This window comes from Neofelis nebulosa, chromosome 1 (genome assembly GCF_028018385.1).
Source record: "Neofelis nebulosa isolate mNeoNeb1 chromosome 1, mNeoNeb1.pri, whole genome shotgun sequence".
Taxonomy (NCBI): domain Eukaryota; kingdom Metazoa; phylum Chordata; class Mammalia; order Carnivora; family Felidae; genus Neofelis; species Neofelis nebulosa.
The window spans coordinates 98572829-98596413 of record NC_080782.1 but is presented as its reverse complement, the minus strand read 5'-3'; the positions used below and the strand labels follow the sequence as shown (position 1 = coordinate 98596413).

The following is a 23585-nucleotide window of genomic DNA, read 5'->3' as shown; positions in this document are numbered from 1 at the left end:
GCTTTTTGCTCATTCCGTTGAGAAGAGGTTGCTTATGTTGATGGGTGATGAATGGTTGTCTTAAAAGTAACCTGATGATCAGTATGGAGACTCTCTGTGTAGGACCCATCACCTGACTGGGCCAGATGCACGAACAGTGTCCACCCCATCTGTTCTACTTCATCCTCCAGGGATCCCACAGCATCATGTCAGGGCCTTCTCTTTCCACAGAGGACTTATGGGGGTAAGGATCTAGGGATTCAGGAGGGAAAAATTATACAGAACCACAGAATTTAGAGTTGAGGAAAGTCACCCATCAAATAAGCCCCAAGCTCTGTGTTGAGGTTTATTATTTATCACATTGCCTAGGGTAAGCATTAACTTCCCAGTAATAGGTAATCAAAACAACTACGTTCAGAAGCCCATTGATGGTTTAATAAATAGGTCTGATCTTGAAACAGAACAAAAAACTCTTAAATGTTATGCTTTCACTTTGGCAGAGGTCTGCAGATCTAATTAATTTTTCACACAATGTGATGATGTCTTTGAAAGAAGAGAATAGCAATCTTCCAGGTTTTGTATAATTGGCCTATTACTGCATTTATGTAAACCTACTCCTAGACCTGGCCACTCGGTTCAGGACCCCTGACCTGACATCCATCACTCAGTACACACTACTATACAACCAGTCTTTTCTTTTTTTTTTTTTTTTTCCAAATTTTTATTTAAATTCTAGTTAGTGAAGAGTGAAATATTGGTTTCAGGAGTAGAATTCAGTGGTTCATCACTTAGATACAACACCCAGTGCTCATCATAACAAGTGTTCTCCTAGATGGGTGTCATCACCCATCTAGCTCATCTCCCACCCTGCCGCCCTCCAACAACCCTCAGTTTGTTTAATGTTCATCTGCTTTGTTTCCTAAATTCCACATGAGTGAAATAATGGTGTTTATCTTTTTCTGACTGATTTCGCTTAGCATCATACTCTAGCTCCACCCATGTCATTGCAAATGGCAAGATTTCATTCTTTTTGATGGCTGAGTAATACTCCAGTGTGTGTGTGTGTGTGTGTGTGTGTGTGTGTTCTTCATCAGTCAGTGGACACGTGAGTTCTGTCCATAGTTTGGCTATTGGTAGCACTGCTGTAAACATCGGGGTGTATGTGCCCCTTCGAATCTGTATCTTTGTATCCTTGTGGGAAATACCTAACAGCGCAGTTGGTGAATCAAAGGGTAGTTCTATTTTGTAATTTCGGAGGAACTGCCATACTGTTTTCCTGAGTGGCTGCACCAGTTTGCATTCCCACCAACCGTGCAAGAGGGTTCCCTTTTCTCTGCATCTTAGCAACACTTGTTTCTTGTATTGTTAATTTTAACCATTCTGACAGGTATGAGGTGGTACCTTATTGTAGTTTTGATTTGCAGTTCCCTGATGATGAGTGATGTGGAGCATCTTTTCATGTATGCCCAGTCTTCTTAAACATGACTGAACACACAGAGTCCTGCCCTGGTCCACTTGCTTCTCTTCATACCCCCATCCCCCAAAATGTACATGGCTCATGACTCCCTACCACTCAGAATAGCAGCCAGGAAAACATGAGCGGACAGATGCCTTAAGGGAAAGAAACAAAGCGGGTAGGGGTGGGACAGAAGGAGCTGGCAGGCATAAGAAATAGAAGTAAATGAAGAAATGATTGAAGGGTCACAGGTATGTGTTATTTCCCATCTTTAACATTTTTTAAACCTGAAAGTTGCTTTTACACATGTCCTGATAAAATTGGGAGAGAAGCTCACCTTTAAGACTACATACTAAACTACTAAATATGGCACAAAACCCTGTTTGTAGCAGTTACCTTTGGGGAAGAGGATGGAAGCGAGGGAGTGGATGAGTGGTGATAGGGACTGTGATGTTTTAAACTGGTTTTTGGGGGGTCCTCTCCTCTCCCCTCCCCTCCCTCTCATAAACATAAAAAAAATAGTAAACTCTGGTTTTGTATTGACTGAGGTTATTTTTGTATGAGAATAGATCAGTGTATGGAATATGGAATTAAGGAATTAATACAATTGGAATTAAGGATGGGAAAATTTGAGTCCCAGTCCTGTCCAAAGGTACCTGGGTGATAACTCTCTAGTGTCTGGTCATTGTGATCGCATCATCATTTTAACCATGATCTGACCATCTGTTCTCCAGATTGAGGGCAGCGACTGTGAATGCAACCCTACTGGGAAGAACTTTCCTGAAAACCAAATTCTGATCAAGCGGATGATGATCAAGTGTGCTGATGTCGCCAACCCATGCCGCCCCCTGGACCTGTGCATTGAATGGGCTGGGAGGATCTCTGAGGAGTATTTTGCACAGGTATACTGCCTCTCTAGGGAAGCTCCACTTCTCTTCTAGAAATGGCTTCTGGTTCCCTCAGGAGTGATTCATGTGGCTGGCCAGTAACCAAAGTTACTCTAGGGGAAAAGGGTAAACTGAGCCTTTGGAAGTACCTTGTCATCATCAAACTGTTAGATCCTGAACTCCCTCCAAATCTGAGCTATTGTCCATTCGCTCACTAGGTTATTCTCACCATGGAGCATGTGAGGACACAGATAGGAAGAAGACACACTCCTGCACGGGTGCAACTCAGAATATAGTAGGGGAGCTGTGTAGACATAGATAGGTCCACACATTGCTATAAAAAAAGGAAATAGCTCAAAAGGAGGTATGTTAAGGGCTATCAGAGTTAAGAAAGCTTGTTTCCTAGATTAAAAAAAAAGTCCTGGGGAAATGGTAATAGAGTTGTGTTTTGTTTTTCTTTTGAAAGATAATTATGGAAATAGGAAAAGACTTTCTGGGAGAGAAAAAATGTATGAAATTATGAAGAAAAACAGAATTTTTATTTAACAAGAGCAGCAATATGTAGTTCACTTAGCCAGTGTGAAAAGGAGTTAAAGGGAAAAAATCGAGAAATTAGTAGACCACAAGATGCCATTCTAAATACAAGCCTCCTTCCAGAGAAAAGGCCCTAAGAATTGAGGTGTGTATGTGTCACAGAAACAAACAGCTACAAGTAAGGTATTTTGGGGGGACCTATATGGCTAGGCTCTACCACTAAGGCAGGATAAAGAATAGCTGAAAATGTCTAGAAGGACTGTCAGAGGGAATGACTAGCCAAGTACCCAGTAAGTTAACTGCAGCTTTCAAGGCTGGGAAGAGCCCTGAATTGAAGAAAAGTAGGACAGGCAGTTCGGCTTGCCAGAACCAAGGGGTTAAAAATCCCAAATTACTCCTTAAGCAACAGTGGATATTTTAAGGATACCTCATCAGTTCATCTGAAATGAGCAAGCTGAGCCCAAAGCTGGCAGGAGGCCATTAATGGGCTTCCCAGGATCCAGAGAAGACTTGAAATCCTACTCCTAATACTGTCGTAAGTATGTGATTAGGGAATGGGAAAGAAGCACTTTTAAGTTCTTTAATAGAAGCTCCCCGTTTAAGGGTCCTTTTCCCAAAAAGGAACGTACTCACGTTCACAAGCATTGTGACCTAAAAATCAGAAGTTACAAACGAGGCCTCTGATCATGTGGCCTCTGGTTCAACACACCATCAGGAAATGTGGATGTTAATATTCAGCTTAGTACATAATGGCCTTCACACACACACACACACACATTACACACTCTAATGTGCAAATTATTCAGATTTACATACTTCCTGAGAGAGCTGCATGACCAGTACCCAAATCTGAACAATCATAGTTTGTCATCCTTTCAAGTGAAAATTGTATTCCATGAAAGAAAAAAAAAAAGGCTAGGTCACCTCAACAAATGCGTTTCCTCAAGACAACCATTATACTTTGGTATGCAGTATAAGGACTTTATGTGAACTTTCCATTTTGTCAAAACATAGAATTTTCAAAGGATACATACTCAAAGGTTAAACTTTAATAAGATTAGTAATTCTTACTGCTTCAGTGAGGATATTCCTAAGTAAAATTGTGGTTTTAAACCTCAGGCATGTAGCAGTGAATAATAAAATGATTATTGGTACAGTTTAGTGACAGTTGCCGATTCATGCCAAAGCACAAGAAGTTTTACCCACTGCACCCTCACTGTAAATGTCAGGATTATTAGTATTAATACTACTGGTACTACTTTGGAAATCGATCTCGGGAAAGGAGTTAAGAACTCGGAGATTGATGCTTCAGGAGGGGCTGTGGTATGGTTTAAGAGACTTCGGACTCACAAGACCTGAATTCAGTCACCACAGTTCATCAGGTGGTTCATTTCTATAGGCCTCAGGAGCTTGCTGAGCCTCCTTCTTCATAGATACAATTGGATGATGACCCCTTTCCAGAGTTGTTCTGAGAAACTAAATGCTACCGTGACAGCTCCTCATGTGCCTCAGCCCTGTCTGTGTTCTCATGTCTTGCAGACTGATGAAGAGAAGAGACAGGGGCTCCCTGTGGTGATGCCAGTGTTTGACCGGAATACATGTAGCATCCCCAAATCCCAAATCTCTTTCATTGACTACTTCATAACAGACATGTTTGATGCTTGGGATGGTAAGAGAGTTGGTGTTTTGTCACCTCAACAGAATATCTTGTTCTGCTTTATGATGATAACCCCTAAGGACATAGGCTGGGCCTACAGGTGTATGTGAAATGTTGTTTTGTTTTTTTAAGTTAGCTATGGTGGCGTGCATGTCCACTTTCTGCATGGCCAGCACCTTGCAGAGAACCTCTGAGTACAGAAGACTCCATGGACATTTGATAACTGGATCTACAAGTCTTCACTTCTTCAAAGCATAGGGTTCCAAAGCTTATAGCAGTTTTTCCTATCATTGGAGGAAACTCTAGAAAGAATACCCAAAGAATCTGATTCAGAGTAGACTTAATACATTTTGTAATGTTGCTGATAAATGGCTCTTCCACTTTTAACTAAGAGGACCTGTTTGTATTTCAGAAACTAGTGTTTAACGATCTACCCTTCTCATGCTTGTATGTTCACGTGTAGCATAAGGCCTGACCTAGGGTACCTCTCTTCCTATATTGAGCCTCCATATGTCTCACAGAGCACCGGCCTTATAAATGTTCCTGGCATCTAACCTGTGATTCTTTGATGTCCTTGCAGCCTTTGCCCATCTGCCAGCCCTGATGCAACATTTGGCTGATAACTACAAACACTGGAAGACATTAGATGACCTAAAGTGCAAAAGTCTGAGGCTTCCATCTGACAGCTAAACCCGAAAGACAAGGGGACCTCTTGATCTGCAACGGGCACTGTGAATCACAGTAGTGTAAATAAGAGGCTTTCCTTTATACTGAAAAGACAGGTGTAGGTTAAGGGGTTAGTGTTTAATTTTTGACTTTGAATCATTCAAGTCCCAAATTGCATTTTTAGAAAGTTATGTTCCATTAAGAAAAATATTTTTTCTTTTGAACACTTAATGTCCTCATCAAACTATGGAGCTCATTTACTCTAGCAGGATACAAGCAGCAAAAACTTGGTGCCTGTGAGCCCATCTCTGTGGATGACACAGCTTAGCTAGTGTTCAGCTCATCTCTTACCATAAAAGTCAACATTGCTGTTTAGCTTGACTATTTTCCTCAAGAGCACCAGTCTGAAAGATTCATAAAAACACCTAAGGAAAAAAACTATTTATAAAATGAGCAAAACAACTAGGACCAAATTATTGATAAACTAGTTTCACAGCCTCTGTGGCTAAGTAGTTCTTTTGATCAAGGGGGTGACACCCAAGGTAGACTGCAGCCTGGGCCTAGTGAGTGCCTTCTGAAGACTGGTAGAAGCAGCCTGTGTAGCCTTCTTTCCTATAAAAGCAATTCACCTTAACAGTGAGCCATTCACGGTAGGGAAGGGACTGACACCTTGTTTGGGGGGAATCCACGCACTTCCCTTGTTTCTGGTTTACAGAGGCAGTCACAAGGCCATATAGTGAGTATTATATAAAAGCCATTAAACCTGAATGCCCTTGGATAAGATTTTTTAAAAAAGAAAATTTATATACATTCACAGTTTAAAATTTTTATTAAAGCAATCTGAATTTCCTGGGTACAAGTCCATGGAGTATGTTTTGCAGTGTACCATCTATACATAATGTATTTGGGGAGGGATGGGGAAGTTTCAGGGTTCAGATGTTTTTAATCTATATTTGAGACCTTGCCATTTTGCTTTAACGATGTAAAACAGAAAAGACTGCAAGGTGTGTAAATATATCAGAAAACAGACGTAAGGGGAAGCAGTAAATACTATTTTAAGCTATTAATTGTATGCTAAAAGCTTCTAAAGCACAAGTGCATATTTTTATACAGCTCTTTTGAAAACTTTCTGTGATCTCCATAAAGTAAGACTTGAGATTTTCTTTTCTCTTTTACCGGCCACCTGTTCTCTATGTATTGTAAATATTAGAAACTCCGTAAACAAAATAGCTTCATTTTCTTTTCAAATCCTCTGTACTCCATGCTGCATTTTTCAGAGGTATAAACAGAGACTGAATTGGAATGCAGAACACTGGAAACTAGGAAATGGGAAGAAAAAAAATGACATCACTACATAATGTGCCAATGTTTTTTTCTATGTTTTGTACCAAAAAAATGAAAACCTATATGATAATTCCATGCAAAGAAATGTATCTAAATTATTTTTGTTAGATGATAAGCGAATGTGCTTGGTCAGGACAGCAGCCTGCTTTGTGTTGTGATGCTGCATTATGTAAATGTGATGAAAATGTTTTTGTGAAGTACTTGTAACTAAATTCCTACAGCCATTTTTCATTCCCAACAGCTGTTTTTATTTCATCTCTTTGGCCTAAACTTTTCATTATTTCAAAATTTCGCTTTAGTGTCCTTTATTTCATGAATCACAAACTTTATTTTCAGACACATTAAGTTTAGGATGTCAAAATCCCACTGTAATTTGCCGAGGTTTCAGAAGCTTGCTTGAGGCAAGGACAATATTTTCCTCACCATGTTGCTTTCACTTCCATTTGGTAAGTAACATTTATCAGATGTCTGACATGTTCTATATGAATGTTACAGCTTACTCCTTATAATGTTAAATTAATTTCATAAGAACGCAAATGTTAAATCCTCGAAGACTGCCAGGTACTAAAGCTTTAACACAGCTATGTCCTTTATCAGTGTCATCTATTGTGGAGTAATCTTCTGAATTGCTAACTAAATACTGCATTCCTCCATACAATTTATTAGAAATATAGTCTTTCAGAAGGTATACTTTATACTTAGTTGTTTACCAAAACATTCTGGGTTAAGGGGAGCCATATTAATTTAGAAAAATTCTAATCTAATACAGGTAGAAGACCCTTAGTACCATGAAGGTCATTCTTTATTTCCAATTTTACTTTATAAAATTGGCTTGCTGTCTAAGCAACTCAGGGCTGGTTAGTCTTGGGGGCAAAGAACCAGCCTCAAGCTGAGAAAGGAATAATACAGTGCCTCAGAAATCTAAGCTCTTGATTGTATTATGTGAATACAGCCAGAGGATGCAGCCATAAGGGCTTGCAAGTTATTGCAAGTTCAACTTTTTAGCAGCAGTCCAGTCTGGGCTGTTACTACAATCTCCCATCTTTCTGAGTTGGAGCTTTCACCTATGGTTTCCATCACTCCATAGGAATAGATTACTACCTGAAAATGCTAACCCAAAACATATTAGGAAATAAAGCAGTTAAAAATCTATGAATTCCTTGTATAATTCATTGAAGAGGTCTTACACAACTCAAGACCTCATGTAGAATTTCCAAAGAAAAAGCTAGCTAGTAATGGAAGAAAGTCCATCTATAGAGGAAAATTTAAAAGGCTGAAAATGACTTGGAGACCCTTAACTAAAGTGATAAACAATATGATGCACTAAGACTACAATGCATGTCTGCGTGGTTTAGGGATACTACTCACGCTCTAATTTTAGGATGAAAACTTAGAAAGCTGGCAGAGAGATTTTAATATATTTCTCCATAAAGCTATTTTCATTGTGAATTAAAAATAATAGTATCGCTTGCCTTTACTCATTCCTAATATTAGGGCACTGGTGTGGCACAGATGACTTTAGGTCTTTTCATCTGTGGATGGTTGGGGAAACAACAGTTTATAAAGATTCCATTTAGGCTGTATGGGATGAGGGGAAGGGTCACCCACTTTTCTTTTTAAATTTTTATTCTTTAGTACCGAAAGGGAGGAAAGTATTCTGTTTTAAGGTTGCTGGGGTGAGGAAGATGATTAAATCTGAGTGGTCACTGCAAGTATTTCCTATCTGAAGCAATGCTAAGACAAATCAAGCACTCTGGGCTCATGGTCTCTGACCTGCGACAGAAGTCTTTAGTGACCTAGCTGTCATCCCTGGCCTATATGAGGGGCACTTGCTGGTCTAGTACCAATCTAGCTAACAGTTATTTGGCTGGGGGGGGGGGAGGATATACCCTGATAAGATTCCTATTGATCTGAGTTTAGAGGAATTGTAGTAAACTAAAACAAAAAATGATTGATTTGGCACCACCAACAAAAAAAGTACATGTACCTTTTAAAACAATTTTTGGTGGTAATGTAGAGGCAACAAAAGTATGCTAAATAAAGGGAGTGAGAGGTCAGAGCACTTTTCTTTGTTAAACATAAGCTCATACAATTTCTGGTATAGAATGTTCTTTAAGCCTAATTAAAAAATTTTCTATACAGATGCCATGTATAATTTAGTTCTGTATCAACCAATATTTGTGCTCTGATCTGAGTACTTTTGAAAATTCACTGCTAAAATTAGACCCATGTCTTAAGTTAAATACCTGAGAAGCAAGTTGCTGCTGGTTTGCAAGCCCACCAAAAAAAAAAAAAAAATTCAACCAGAATTTTATGGAGTAACAAGAAAAAGTAATACATTACAAGGGGCACTTGGCTGGCTTAGTCATTACAGCATATGACTCTTGACCCCAGGGTTTTGAGTTCAAGCCCCACACTGGGTGTGGAGATTACTAAAAAATAAATAATACAATACAAATTTGAGTATTACCCTGTATTTGATGTTCAAGGTTCATGTACAAGTATTCCAAATTCCTTCAACTACACAGCAAGATGTAAGTCACCATTCTCCTCCAGTTTTTGAAATAATTTTAAACTGCGCAATCCAGATTCTCTTTCTCCATTTTTCCACAAAATAATGAGATGATCAGCAGAACAAGTCACTAGACCATGATCTTCAAAGTACAGAAACATCTGTAAAGACATTTAAAGCTACTGATTATAGGAAATTTAAAGAGAAGAGGCAAGGCTAATTATACACTAACATGGCTTGTAAAATATGTACCTTGGAGACTTCTTGATCATTTTTCATGAGAAATTAATGGTCTACTATTTATGTGACTAATATCCTGTATTTTAATAATCAGAACTGTAACAGCTATTTTTTGTGTGTGAAATACATGAATTCCCATTGAATCTTCTCAATTTTACCATAATCTAATTCTTCAAGTATTGGTTTTATATCAGAAGTCCTGCCAGAATTGGTTCATCATTTACTGTACACACTAATAGCTACCAGTAAAATGTCTGAATTCCAAATTCTCTAAGATAAACACTGGCTTCAGCACTCTAATCAGTCAGTAAGCATTTACTTAGGGAACCCAGCATAATAGATGGCACTACCATGAAAAAGGTGCTAGTTCAGTTGTTAAAACGAAAACTATATAATCAGGTCCTAAAAAATGTAGTTCACACTATGATTTGCCACAGAAAAAGGGAACATAGATCAGTAACCACTGAAAATGTCAACGGTTCAAAAACAAAATTTCCCAAATAAAGGGAAGGTCATGCATAGTGAAAGGCTGGGAGCTAAGAATAAAAAATACAGAGTGTTGGTGAGAAGGCAGCATGAACACCGATGTAGAACAGAGCTCCTCAAAGGCAAGACTGAAATAAAGGATAGAAATACAACATTAAAGAACAAGAGGATGAGAGTTCTCTCTGAAATAACACAGTTTTGAAGATAGCACGATAAGGCCTCAGCTGATGGGATATAAGAGGGGCAATTATGGAAGCAAATACTACAGGAGATGGGAGAGAAAGAATTTAGATGGCTAGAGAGTAAAGATAAAAATATAAAAGGAATGAGGAAATTGAGGAGGTAACACTTAAAAGAGGAAATTTCAGAGACACTTAAAAAAAAATACTTCAGGGTCAACACTTTACAGCAAATACGCCACTTTGAATGTTTCCCCCACCATTTAAAAACCTTTAATGGGTACCTACTATTTTAAAAATTAAGTCCAAATTCTTGAGCCTTACATACAAGGACATTCATAATCTGACCCAAAACTACTTTCTCAGGCTTAATCTCCTACTGGCATCTATTCACGGGAAACCACTGCTCCAGCCTAGCCAGTCTGCTCTTTGCCAGCAAGGAGATCCTATCTTTGCACTTCTGTCTACCACATTACATCCTTACTCCCCAACTACACTATAACCACCTAAGCAAAGTTAAAAAGCAGGACAAAATGAAAACAATTGGGCTACCTGTTAGAGGAAAGCAAAGATAAACAAGACAGGATACCCAACATCGGGAAACTTACCGTCATAAGGCTATCTATGTTAACCCTCCCTACCCTTCAAGGTACAGGTCAAGTCCATTTTCTATCTTCCACTAACCATTTTCTCCTAATTCCTGAGTACTCACTGTGTACAATCATCTGGGTCTATCCTAAACAGCTTAGGTTAACAGCTTACTAGATCTATAGCCTTCCTGTCTACTCAAGTATGAGTCCCGAGGGTAAGGATTATGTTTTAGGTTTCTTTGTAAACTCCAGTGTCTAGTACACTGCCCTAAAATAGAAGAAATGAATGCTAGGCATAAATGCACTTCCACATGGAAAGTAATTCTTTCCTCCCTGGCAATGAGACAGGGAAAAACAATTTAAGAAATTCAATCCTTAAGGCTCTGCTTATACTGTTATCAGTTCCAATCATCTATCTCAATTGATCTTATTCCTTTCATTATAGGCAATAGTGTATATAGTAAAATACTAATGTATTTAGATTTCCCCAGGTTTGAACTGTACACATAATTCTCAACTAATATTTTCATATATGCACAACGCTAACCAAGCCCTGTGTTTTATGAAGCTAACAATATATCCTTCAAAAGGAGGTAAAAACAGGGCTCTGTTCTTGAATTTGATTAAGACCCCCTGAATTCAATTCTGGAAGACTTTAACTCAACATATAACCCCAACTGTCCACGCACCCTCTACTACTGTTAAACATATGTATTCCACATTATTCACCTTGTCCCATTGTTGGCTGTCTCCATCTCACAAATAATGGTGATTAAGCCCATATTTAGAAGTAACACATTCCTTGCTTACTCACATCGTATCTCTGTAAAGGGAGATCTTAATTGCATGTACTATAACCTATCCATGTTTAGATTCAGAAAAAAAACGATACCAACTGAATGAAGAGCAGCGAGATGCAAAAGTGGGAATTCCCTAAACCTTTATATGCCTATTAAAAATAATACCTCCACAGATGAGGAGTGTCCAATCAAATCTCCAATAAGCTCCAAAGAACACGGAGTGGCATTTTCCTGTTGCTTTTTAACAGGTTGGCTGGCTTGTTTGTTTACTCTTCCAAATCCCCACATGTTAAAAAAACCTAGAAAAGTAATCATTTCAGTCATTCCCAAAATTACTATGCTCTCTACTCAGAATAAAAGATCAGAAAAACAGAAAATTTAAATGTAAATATGTTACTTCCTTTCATCTTAACTACAAGGTTTGTTGCTCATCTCTTTTATTGCCCCTCCTCACCCACTGGTGAAGGTGTATTCACATGACAAAATGCACTGGGAATAAAAGAGAGCAGCAAAAGGCCTGAATGCCAGTGTCAAAAAAAAAAAAAACAACAAAAACCACACAAGATCAACAAAGTAGATGAAAAGCAACATATATGTCCAAATACAATACCCTATGACTTCAGATGACCAGAAGAAACTCCAGAGGTACTAGCATCGGATTTCCTATGCAAAGGATGCTAATGAACCAGGATTTTGTTTTTCAAACCAAATACCTGCAGGTCAAGAGCTCAGGAGATTATGATATAAACACAAAAGTGTATTTTTCCATAAATTGAGTTCGATGTTAATGCTTCCAGGCTGAAAGAACACTTTAATGTGATAACTGATGGTACAAATCCCATTTGTGTATCAAGCATTATGATAGACAATATAAAATGATTGAATACTTCAATGGGCCATTTGTTCAGATTACCAGAAAGTAAGAGTTTCCCCTTAAAACAGTAAAATACTAGTTGACTTGAATTGAAATAAACAGGCAGTTCTACATTAAAGCAACATTAAGATGTGAATTTGAGATCCCAATTAGCGTATGCTTCATGTAAACATGCCTATTTGGAGCACTGTATATTATTCCTGTGGTTGCACTTAACTGCCTTCTGTTTTTCATAGGAGAAAAGACACACCTGTTGGTACAGGTTCAGCTGCAAGCTGCTGTTTTTCTCTTAACTCCCAAATGCGTACACTGCCATCTTCCGAGCATGAGATTAACTGCCTGTCAGAAAAAAAATAAATAACTGACAAAAAGCAAGTGCACAACAAGGGCCTATGCTAAATTTGCAGTGAAAGAAATCAGCGCCCTCAACTGCTTCTCTTCAGCTCTTGGCAGGAGTTGATAAAAATCACTATTTAACATGGCTTTACAATGCAAAGTAAAAGCACTCCTCAGGAAGGGCACGTTATATTGTCCCACTGGCTTAAATGTGATAAATGTATCATCCCGTTTTTAAAAATGTGGGGCACCTGGGTGACTCAGTCGGTTGAGCGTCTGATTTCAGCTCAGGTCATGATTATCACAGCTTGTGAGTTCGAGCCCCACATCAGACCTTGTGCTGACAGTTCAGAGCCTGGAACCTGATTCTGTGTCCCCTCCTCTCTCTATGCCCCTCCCCTGCTTGTGCTCTGCCTCTCTCAAAAATAAATAAATGTAAAAAAAAATTTTTTTAATGTATTCAGGAAAACTATGAGTTACACTTTCACAATATCCTGAACAGTCCCCTTCCCTCCTCTCACTGTATCTCTTCTCAGGGTGGCTCTCACTCTAAAAGTATCCTGCAGAGAAAATAGTATTCCCCTCCTACAATTTCATCCCTAGAAACTCAGAAGCCAAATTTACCCTTAGAGGAAAGCCCTTGCTTAGTAGCCCCACATAACAAGGAGATGACCATTTCTTTCTGGCCATCAACAACTGCAACAATAAGGTGGGTTTATGGAAAATACAAGAAGAAAAATAGTGCCCAAAGTCTACTTCTTGTAAATTTTATAACACATTACCACAAACTCTTTTGTTAGAGACAGCCATGGGTATTCTCCATTTCTAAAAGAATCTAACAGGTCAAACCATGGAGCCAAATAACTTTGCCACTTCAGAAGTTACCATGGTGGATCTGGGAAATGGGAATCTATTTCATTTGTTGTAGAATGGATGGGACGACGGGAAGAAAGAGGAGACACAGGATCTGAAGCAGGTTCCAGGCTTCCAAGCAGGTTCGAGCCGTCAGCATAGAGCCCGACACCGGGCTCAAATTCACAAATTGCAAGATCACGACCTGAGCTGAAGTCAGACGCTCAGCCGACTGAGCCACCGAGGCACCCCTGTAAATGACCTTTTTAAATAATACTAACATGATCTTTGTCAAAGTTAGGGTGGTATTTTTTCATTAAACTACAGTTGGCAGACTACAGCTCATGGGCTACTCTGGCCCACCTTCTAGTACCTGTTTGGAAGTTTGGCAATGTGCAGGACACTGGAGTCATGGGCAGTTTTCTGGCAAGCAATCACACGCTTCACTTGAAGGTTATACACATATAAACCCCTTCCAACAGCAGCAAATACATTCTGGTCAGGAGAAAAGTTCAGAAATGGACATAAAATTAATCCTTACCACTACGTAGTACAACAGATTTCCAGTCCTGCTATGACATCAGAAGGCCACTATTACCTTCTGTATTCAATAGGGAACTTCCAAAGAAGTCCTGTATATGACAGCTAGAAAGAGGAACTCTGGCTGGCAGACTGGCGGTACAGTGGGAGCTGCTGAGGCACAACCTAGATTTTCATTCACCTAACACTATACCCTTAAGAATGCAAGAGACCTACAAATGCAAGGACACAAAAAAGCCTATGCTATAGTGGCACTATCATCTTAAGATCCTCCGAAGAATTCACAAAAAACATTTTTCCAAATGTATTATTAGAAAACAACTTTAATCTTTTGAAGGTACTTTTACCAATATTTATCTTCTTATAGCCTAACAACATCTCATTTTCCAGAGAAACAAGTTAAAATTTTAGAAGATTAAAGCGACACACTAAGTTCAGACATGGAGCTGATACCAGAATCAAGGTCATGTTACTCCAGTCCCTTGCTCTTTTTTTTTTTTTTTTAATTTTTTTTTCAACGTTTTTTATTTATTTTTGGGACAGAGAGAGACAGAGCATGAACGGGGGAGGGGCAGAGAGAGAGGGAGACACAGAATCGGAAACAGGCTCCAGGCTCCGAGCCATCAGCCCAGAGCCTGACGCGGGGCTCGAACTCACGGACCGCGAGATCGTGACCTGGCTGAAGTCGGACGCTTAACCGACTGCGCCACCCAGGCGCCCCTCCAGTCCCTTGCTCTTGACTCACACCACACTACCTAGCTTCTGAAATTATTTTGCACATCACTAGACTTTTGGTAGCACTTGCCTGGGAATCCTTTTCTTATGCAATAGGTACCCCAGTGAGGCAGACCTTTCAAAAATCCCTAAAGCTCTAGCCTCCCTGTTTTTGCCAAAAAAATTCTCTTGAGGAATTCTTCTCTTCTCTTCCATTGAGGCCTACAAACCCAACTCAGACTCACAGTATCTAGATCATAGCATGCCCTCAAGGCTTACCAGGGTTTAAATGTGGAAAGATCCCCTTGATCCTCTGGATCAGTACTCTGCACTTAGCAGCACAAAGTGAGGGCAAGTGTCAGGAGCATTAATGAAAACTGGTCAACGTGCTAAAATCTAGAGCCCTATGGGTAGCAATTCAAATGCAAAGAAACCCCAAAAACTAGTTCTACAAACCAGGAAATCTGTGCAGTTTACGTGACATACCAAAGAGCACAAAGGAAATTATAAGCACAGCTGGAGAATTAATGAACTCTTGGGCAGCTATTACTCATCAGAGTCACTCTATCAATCACCTATAATCAATAATTAATGTCCCCTTATAGAAAAAACAAACCCCTATAAAAGAAGAAATACTAGGGAAAACTGAGTAATGCTTTATCAAGCATTTATAGCAATTAATACACCTCAATCAAAATCTGTGAGAAGAAAAAATACAAAATGAAAAAACTTTAAATACTAATTTTTACAAGCAAAAAAGGCACCAAATAAAAAACATAATTTTTAGGACCATAACTCTTATTTAATCCAACCAAAGATTTCAACAGAGTTTTTAAATCTATAGACATGTAATCACTTCTTTGCCTCACAGACAGGAGCTAAGATTAAAATGCTTTTTTAATGGAAGTTCTGCAATCTATGAAAAATATCAGAACATTAAAAAAATTTTTTTAACGTTTACTTATTTTTGAGAGCTCAAAAAATAAAAAAAAGACAGCTTTACTTATTGTGAGAGAGGGAAGGGGAGAGAGACAGGGAGACACAGAATCCAAAGTAGGCTCCTGGCTCTGAGCTGTCAGCACAGTGCCCGAAGCAGCCTAAACACGGGGCTCGAACTCACCAACCTTGAGATCATGACCTGGGCTGAAGTTGGACACTTAATCAACTAAGCCACCCAGGCACCCTGAAAAATATCAGAACATTTTAAAGCACAACTTGAATACGGGGAATGATACCTTTTTATATCCATCATGAGATTAAGTTTAAAAATTTCTGCTCAGCACTCTCAACAATAGCCAAATTAAAAGAGCCTAAATGTCCATCAACTGATGAATGGATAAAGAAATTGTGGTTTATATACACAATGGAGTACTACGTGGCAATGAGAAAGAATGAAATATGGCCCTTTATAGCAACGTGGACGGAACTGGAGAGTGTTATGCTAAGTGAAATAAGCCATACAGAGAAAGACAGATACCGTATGGTTTCACTCTTATGTGGATCCTGAGAAACTTAACAGAAACCCATGGGGGAGGGGAAGGGAAAAAAAAAGAAAAAAAGGAGGTTAGAGTGGGAGAAAGCCAAAGCATAAGAGACTCTTAAAAACTGAGAACAAACTGAGGGTTGATGGGTGGGAGGGAGGGGAGGGTGGGTGATGGGTACTGAGGAGGGCACCTTTTGGGATGAGCACTGGGTGTTGTATGGAATCCAATTTGACAATAAATTTCATATACTGAAAAAAAAATTTTTAAAAATAAAAATTTCTGCTCAGGTCATTATCTTACAGTTCATGAGTTCAATCCCCACATCAGGCTCTGCTCTGACAGCACAGAGCCTGCTTGAGATTCTCTCTCTCCCTCTCTCAAAAATACATAAACTTAAAAAAAAAAATTAGACACTGGGTGTATTAAAAAAGACAAGTTTACAGATTTTTTTTTTTTTTTTTTTTTTTTTTACCTCTTCATCCCATGTGAAGTGATGAATAGAAATGTCATTAGGTTTTTGACAGAGTTTTATTTCTTGTTGGGTGTCCAGCTGTGGAGATGGGTCCCAGAAGTTGCATTCACGGGTCTGCACTGTCCAGTCCAGAATATTCCAGATGATCATTTCTCCAACATGGGAGCCAGTTACAAAACTCAAATCTAGGCAGAGTTCATATTTGTCTCTTTAGTGATCATTTTACATACGCTAAAGGTAAAAAAGAAATAGACTGCCTGCTGGTAATGCTCTATAAAACCACAGCATTTAGAATAGTGAGGTACCTAGACAAGCCAAACAAAAAGATCGATATAACAGCATAGCAAGACCAGAAACAGACTCAAGTTTACTTATTTAGTATGTCATAACAGCATTTCAATTCAGTGAGGGAAGAAATGCCTCACACTGGAATATTTGGTTAACTATTTGGGGAACAGAAATAAAAGAACCTTATCTTGGATCATATACTATTTAGAAAACGGACCCAGAGCACCTGGGTGGCTCAGTAAGTCAAGCGTCCGACTTCGTCTCAGGTCTTGATCTCTTGGTTCATGAGTTCGAGCCCTGCATCAGGCTCTGTGCTGACAGCTTAGAGCCTGGAGCCTGTTTTAGATTCTGTGTCTTGCTCTCTCTGACCCTCCCCTGATTGAACTCTGTCTCTCTCAAAAATAAATAATAAACATTAAAAGAAGGGAGGGGAAGGGGAGGGAACAGACCCTTCTCCTATGTTTCTCTTTTACTATCACACTACTACCATATAACACTTGTGACACCAGATGTGGGGGGGGGGGTTCCCCACATCAAGCAATTGTGACACCAGCTGAGTGTCCTACAATTTAACTCCTTTCTGGCACTCTACCTGGAGGAAGCATCAGATCCCACAGGGTAAGGGCTCAGTCCCACAAGACTCCCTCTACTTCAGATGCCAAGTGCAAGTCCAGGTTGTTACCTGTGCTTCTAACCAATCAGCTATAAATCAGAGGCTCTCATACCCTCTCCTTGGGTTCAATTAATTTGCTAGAGAAGCTCACAGATCTCAGGAAAACAGTTTACTGTTTACCAGTTTACTATAAAATACGATAAAAGACAAAGATGAACACCCAGATGAAGAAGATGTGTAGGACAGGGTGTGTGGGAAGGCTGTGGAGCTTCCATGCCCTCTCCAACCATGCCACTTTCCCAGCACCTCTACATGCTGGGCAATTAGGAAGCTCTCCAAACCCCATACTGTTGGGATTTTTATGGAGGCTTCATCATGTAAGCATGATCAATTATTCCATTTCCAGCCCCTCTGTGGAAAATGAGGGGTAGGCTAAAACTTCCAAGTTTCTAGTCATGGCTGGTCTTTACGGTGACCAGCCCCCATCTAGAAGCCCACCAAGAAACAAAGGCCTCATTAGAACAAAAGTCACTACTATCACTCAGAAAATTCCAAGAAATATCGATCAGCAAATATTAGACCAAATATTAGAACAAAAGATGCTCCCTGAGCTCTTATCACTTAGGAAATTACAATGGTTTTAGGAGCTCTGTGCCAAGAACTGGGGGCAGAGAGCAATATATATTTTTTCTGTTATTTTACATAGGCCAAAGTAAGTTTCAAATACATTAAAACATTAAAAGTACTTAAAGGATTGAAAAAATAAAGGTAAATGCTTTTATAAATATGGAGTGCTAAAAAGCTCTAAAGGAGGCAGGGTGGGGAAAGAAAGATACATATGTAAATATCTGCTTAGTGAAAACAATCATATTTAAATGACAAAAGGCTGGGAAAAATTTGCAACTCAGGTATCAAAATGGGTTTATTATACTTGATAAATAAGGAGTTCCTGGAAACCAAATTTTGATAAATACTCCATCACAGAAAGTGGGCAAAAGACCTGAACAGACAAAATAAAAAATACAAATGGTCAGTAAACATGGGCAAAGATGTTCAAGTGCCTTAATAATCAAAAAAATCTAAAAGCAGTAAGAAGGGCACCTGGGTGGCTCAGTCAGTTAAGCGACCAACTTTGGCTTTGGTCATGATCTCACAGTTCCTGAGTTTGAGTCCTGCATCTGGCTCTGTGCACTGACAGCACAGAGCCTGCTTCAGATCCTCTGTCTCCTCCTCTCTCTCTGCCCCTCCCCAGCTTGCATGTGCAATCTTCCTCTCTCAAAAATAAACATTAAAAAATAATAATAAAGCAGTAAGATACTACTCAATGACTTGAAAACTGGGAAAGATGAAAAAATAGCAAAGTCCCCAATGCTGGCAAAAGCATAAAATCAACATACTTCCGTACTAATGTCCTAGTATAAATTGGTACAATCCTTTCAAATGTGGTGATATGCATCAAAACCTTAAAAAAAATGTAAACCCACTGATCCAACAATTCCACCTTTAGAAATTTATCCTGAGGAAAGCACATAAAAGATAAATGTAACAAGGCTATTATACGTAATATTAACAATGTGAATTGGGAACTGAATAAATAAGACTTCTATAAAATTAAACAGTAACTGTTATTAAAAATTGAGTTGTAGGGGTGTCTGGGTAGCTCAGTTAAAAGTCCAACTTTGATTCAGGTCATGATCTCATGGTTCGTAGGTTCAAGCCCTTGAGTCGGGCTCTGTGCTGACAGTGTGGAGCCTACTTGGGATTCACTCTCCCTCTCTCTCTACCCCTCTGTGACTTGCATTCTCTTTCTCTCTCTCAAAAAAAATAAATAAACTTAAAGAAATTTTAGTTGTAAAAGTATGTTTATACTGCTACGGAAATATATTCATGACATACATTTACAAAACAGCAAGCCATATGGATATACACATACATATTCTCAGAAAAACACCTAGAAGTATACGGACCAGTGCTTAATACTGTCGTGTGGGATAATTTTTCTTTTTACAGACTTTATGTTTCTCACTCTTTTCTCATTGCTCTACCATGACTAGATATTACTTCTACAATAACAAGTTTTTATTACCTTAAACGAAAATAAAATTAGTGGGCCAACTAAGACACTTTGAAAATTACATAATTAATAGAAAATGTACTACTGCTGACACTAAAAACTATCTTAAATAAATGTAATTTATTTTAATCCTTACATATTTAGGTAAGGTAGAAGAGAACAATACAAGGTGAGTCTAAAAACCAAAGTTCTAAATGTGGCTCTGTTACTAGCCATCTAGTCCTCAGAAAGTCATTTAACCTCTCTCTATCTTGGATTTCTCATGCACTAGATGAAAAAGCCAATAATAAATGTGTACGAATTTAAAAAAGACATCAAACATTATCTTTGAGTCTTTGGCATTATTCTGAGCTCCTAGTATTATTCCAAATTAATGGTATTAAAACCTCCAGTATTTCTAATTTAGGAATACAAAGATGAGTTAGTTATGATTTAATGATTCCATTTACCAAATAAGCCAGGACAGAAATATCTAATAATTAGATGAACAATCTCTTAGAAATAAAAAATTACCAGCAGTCATACATGTAAACTTTATTTTGTCTTGGTTCCAAGACCAAGTTCTATAGTTTATTAATGGACTACTAATAATGGGACAGTTAAAGCTGTACTACTCTTTCCATGACCTTCTTTTCCATCCCTTTCCCTCCTCTTTCCAATTTCATTCAAAATACAAAAGAACCAGAGACATTAAGGAGTGAAGATTCTTGACACTAACTCTGCATGCCATCATAACAGAGTCAACTGAACTTGAGACCACACGGCTGTCTGCTCTAACTTAATCTTCCCGAGTGTCTGTGATTCATCTACGCAACAGAAACATTCCAGCTGGAATTTTTCACTTAAAACAAAATACTGGCATTCAGCTGCGTCAGTGTAGTTTATTACTATAAATTTATCACTATATATTCTCAAACAGGTCACTCAGAATGTTTCACACCAAACAAGCTCAATGATATACAGAGATGGATTTTCATCCTATGTTACTATCAAAAGTCACTTAGTATAGGGGCACCTGGGTGGCTCAGTCAGCTAAGCGTCTGACTGCGGCTCAGATCATGATCTCATGGTTTGTGAGTTTGAGCCCCGCATGAGGGTCTGTGCTGACAGCTTAGTCTGGAGCCTGCTTTGGATTCTGTGTCTCCCTCTTCTCTGCCCCTCCTCCCCCCACACACACACTCTGTGTCTCTCAAAAAAAAAAAAAAGTCACTTAGTAGGAACTCCCATTCTTATATCTGTCTACCTTCCCTCACTAGTACTAATAATTTGTGATTACCATACCATGCTGTCAACACAAGAAAAGGAATAAAATGAAGCAGCACCAAAGCCTTTTGCCAGAAAATATAAACTAGGTTATCTTGTATGTCTGTGTTAGAAAACCTTCTGCTCAGGCATTCAGATCTCTTTTTCATTCATTATCAGATTCTCTGTTATTCATCATTCACATCTATGGGAATTTTGTCCTACCATTCTAAGGTTGCCTGTGGCCACCTCCATGAAAATGCACTTCTCCTATGAAATACAAACCCAGAACTAGCCACATCTTCCACTGGTAATTTGTAGTAAAAGAAACAGGGCTGAGAGTGGAGCTGGGAACCGTACAACAATAATTTCAGGATCACTGAAATCTTCAGGACAGCAAACCTACCTATGTACAAAATAGAGACTGTCACAATATCATTTTCAAATTTTAACAGACTACTTGACCATATAGGATTCCTCAAAATGCTTACAGCTTATTTATTATCTGTAATGTAATTTTATAGTCAGGGAGTTAATAAAGTAAAAACTACTATGGGTTTCCTGTAATTTTCATTAACAATATTTTTGCTTTAGATTTCCATTTTCTTTCCCTTAAGAAGTTGGCAAAGAAATATTTTCTGGTTCAACTGTTACAAGCTTCTTTGCATATTGCACAGCAGAAGGGCCATGAAGCTAAGACCTCTTCAGTAACATCCTATCACCTTCAATAAGGAACTGTGCTGGATCAATGACACCAATGTTTTACCCCTAAAACAGAACAAGTAGGCATGACCAGTGTAATGGGCGAGGACAACGCTTGCTTTTCTTAGCAGCTCCAGGGCCCTGGAGTTTAAGACTCTGTGTCACAGGGTCTCCCAAATAAGAACTTGTCTCCTGTGCTGCCATCCATGGCTAGAAGAAAAGAGAACCCCCAGAGAAAAATCAAAGGGTGTTCCCAACATGTTAACTTCTATCACCACAGACAATCTGGTCCTTAGAAAGACTTGCAGTAAGTAAGACTTGTGTAAGAAGATGGCTATTAGGTAAGAGGCTTTTGGAGCTGGGAAGGACATTCTCACACATGTATCTGAGCATGTGATTAAATGGCATAAAAATGGAGAATACATTTGGTGCTATCTGTGCCCCTCTTTCCTTTTGCCTCATGGTTATACAAAGTATTCTTCAAAAAGAGCCAACCCAGGTCTCAGGTCTGGGAGTGCAGTCCAGTCCTCCCACTACAGTATATTCATGGCATCCTCACAAAACTCTTACGGTTTCCTTCAGATTATCAAACTGAAGCCACCAAGGACTCTTCTTGTGTGACCCCAGAATACCAATTAACCAGCAGAGTTCTGATGATACAAGGCATCATTTTACTTCAAAGTGAGCCAACCAAATCCCAAGACTGGTAGTGTCTGATCCTATTCTGCCATCTGATGACAGATTCAGCTTCCAGGAGACATGATTAAAATCACTGTGAAGCCAAATAAGATGTCTGGCAAGTCAAAACATACAACCATGAGGATGGGCAGATATGACCCAATTTTTGCAGACCTTTACTTTATCTTGGTGTTATTCTCTGGAAGTCTTCAATCATGATTGCAATCCACTTGAATTCTCCTTCTGATCTAAATGTATAACTTGCTACGTAGTATTATACTATGTGGTCTACAAAAGAGGAACTGGCCAGAACCATCTGCCAAAAATGCTGAAATGCTACTAGGCATTAGTATTTATAGCCTATGACAGTCATCTCAGAGCTATCACAAAGCACCTGGGATAATTATGCTCCCCCCATCATCTTTTTTCTCTGCCCCACTCTATTCTTCCTGGACCTATATCTTAGACCTATCTATAAAACTTGATCAATTCTGGAATAAACCCCACAGTATATTAGACTGCTGACCTGTACTAGTCTAAAGCATTATTTTAATGATGGCAATTACAGAACTCTAGAACAAAATAAGACCAAAGTTCTGTCAACAAGTGCAAAATTTTACATAATATAAACAAATACACAGTAAGCTTACCATTGATGTTAACCAAGGAGAGAATATTATCCTGGTGATCAAGGAGGCGCTTAATTTCAAGAATATCCCATTCCAGTGATTCTCCCGTTGGTGTCACCAACCTGAAAATTACTAAATGAAAATACAGATATGATTTTATTAAAATGGTCAAAGAAGATGGAATTCTATTTCTGGTGGGGAAAAAAAGCTAGTATTTCATTAAGTGAGAAAGATCTAAAATATTGAAAAACCCAACTCCAAAGAAAGCCTTATTCATACCACAGTATTTCTTTCAAATGCTTGAAATATTTCAGATGATCTACTAAAATCCCAAATAAGTGTGTCTTTACAAGTGTTCTTTTATTGAAACTCTTCTAAACCCATTACCAACCAGAAATCCCCATCTTCTCTGGGGCTTCAGGGCATGTCTGGCTAACGTGCCTCCCTCTCTCCTTGGTCAGTGACTGGTCCACATTCCAGAGTCATCTCCATCATCATCATTCTCTACTCATGTTCTCAGGTCAGTATGCACTGCTACAAAATAAGCTACAAATTCATGTTTAACTTCAACTCAGTAAAGACATGAGAAGCTATTTTTTTTAACTTTTCCTTATATTAGGTGTAAACTATTAAATTATATGTTCTCTGAGAACATGCCTTATAATTTTCCTATGTCAATATTCAATGTGTTGCTTTACTATACTTTTGACTATAAGAGATGTTCAATGTGTTGCTTTACTCACTGTCTGACATTAAC

At 38.7% G+C, this 23585-nt stretch overlaps 2 protein-coding genes across 14 annotated transcripts in view; one reads left to right on the top strand and one right to left on the bottom strand.

Annotated features, from left to right (window-relative positions):
• PDE8B (phosphodiesterase 8B) overlaps nt 1–6811 on the top strand; it is a 275841-nt gene extending 269030 nt beyond the window's left edge. For all 7 annotated transcript variants that reach the window (XM_058729063.1, XM_058729062.1, XM_058729060.1 and 4 more), the window contains 3 exons: nt 2170–2337; nt 4396–4525; nt 5094–6811. In XM_058729063.1, the coding sequence (XP_058585046.1) occupies nt 2170–2337; nt 4396–4525; nt 5094–5203 (408 nt within the window). In that variant the 3' untranslated portion in view covers nt 5204–6811. The remainder of the gene's footprint in view (nt 1–2169; nt 2338–4395; nt 4526–5093) is intronic.
• The window catches only part of WDR41 (WD repeat domain 41), a 201572-nt gene continuing 183976 nt past the window's right edge, over nt 5990–23585 (bottom strand). For 6 of the 7 annotated variants that reach the window (XM_058729069.1, XM_058729066.1, XM_058729067.1 and 3 more), the window contains 6 exons: nt 22850–22960; nt 16603–16787; nt 13766–13887; nt 12455–12543; nt 11496–11629; nt 8982–9196 (listed from right to left, as the gene is read on the bottom strand). In XM_058729069.1, coding sequence (XP_058585052.1) covers nt 9044–9196; nt 11496–11629; nt 12455–12543; nt 13766–13887; nt 16603–16787; nt 22850–22960 — 794 coding nt within the window. In that variant the 3' untranslated portion in view covers nt 8982–9043. Of the gene's footprint in view, nt 6499–8981; nt 9197–11495; nt 11630–12454; nt 12544–13765; nt 13888–16602; nt 16788–22849; nt 22961–23585 lie in introns of those variants that run through there. The other variant, XR_009261465.1, reaches the window with a different exon arrangement.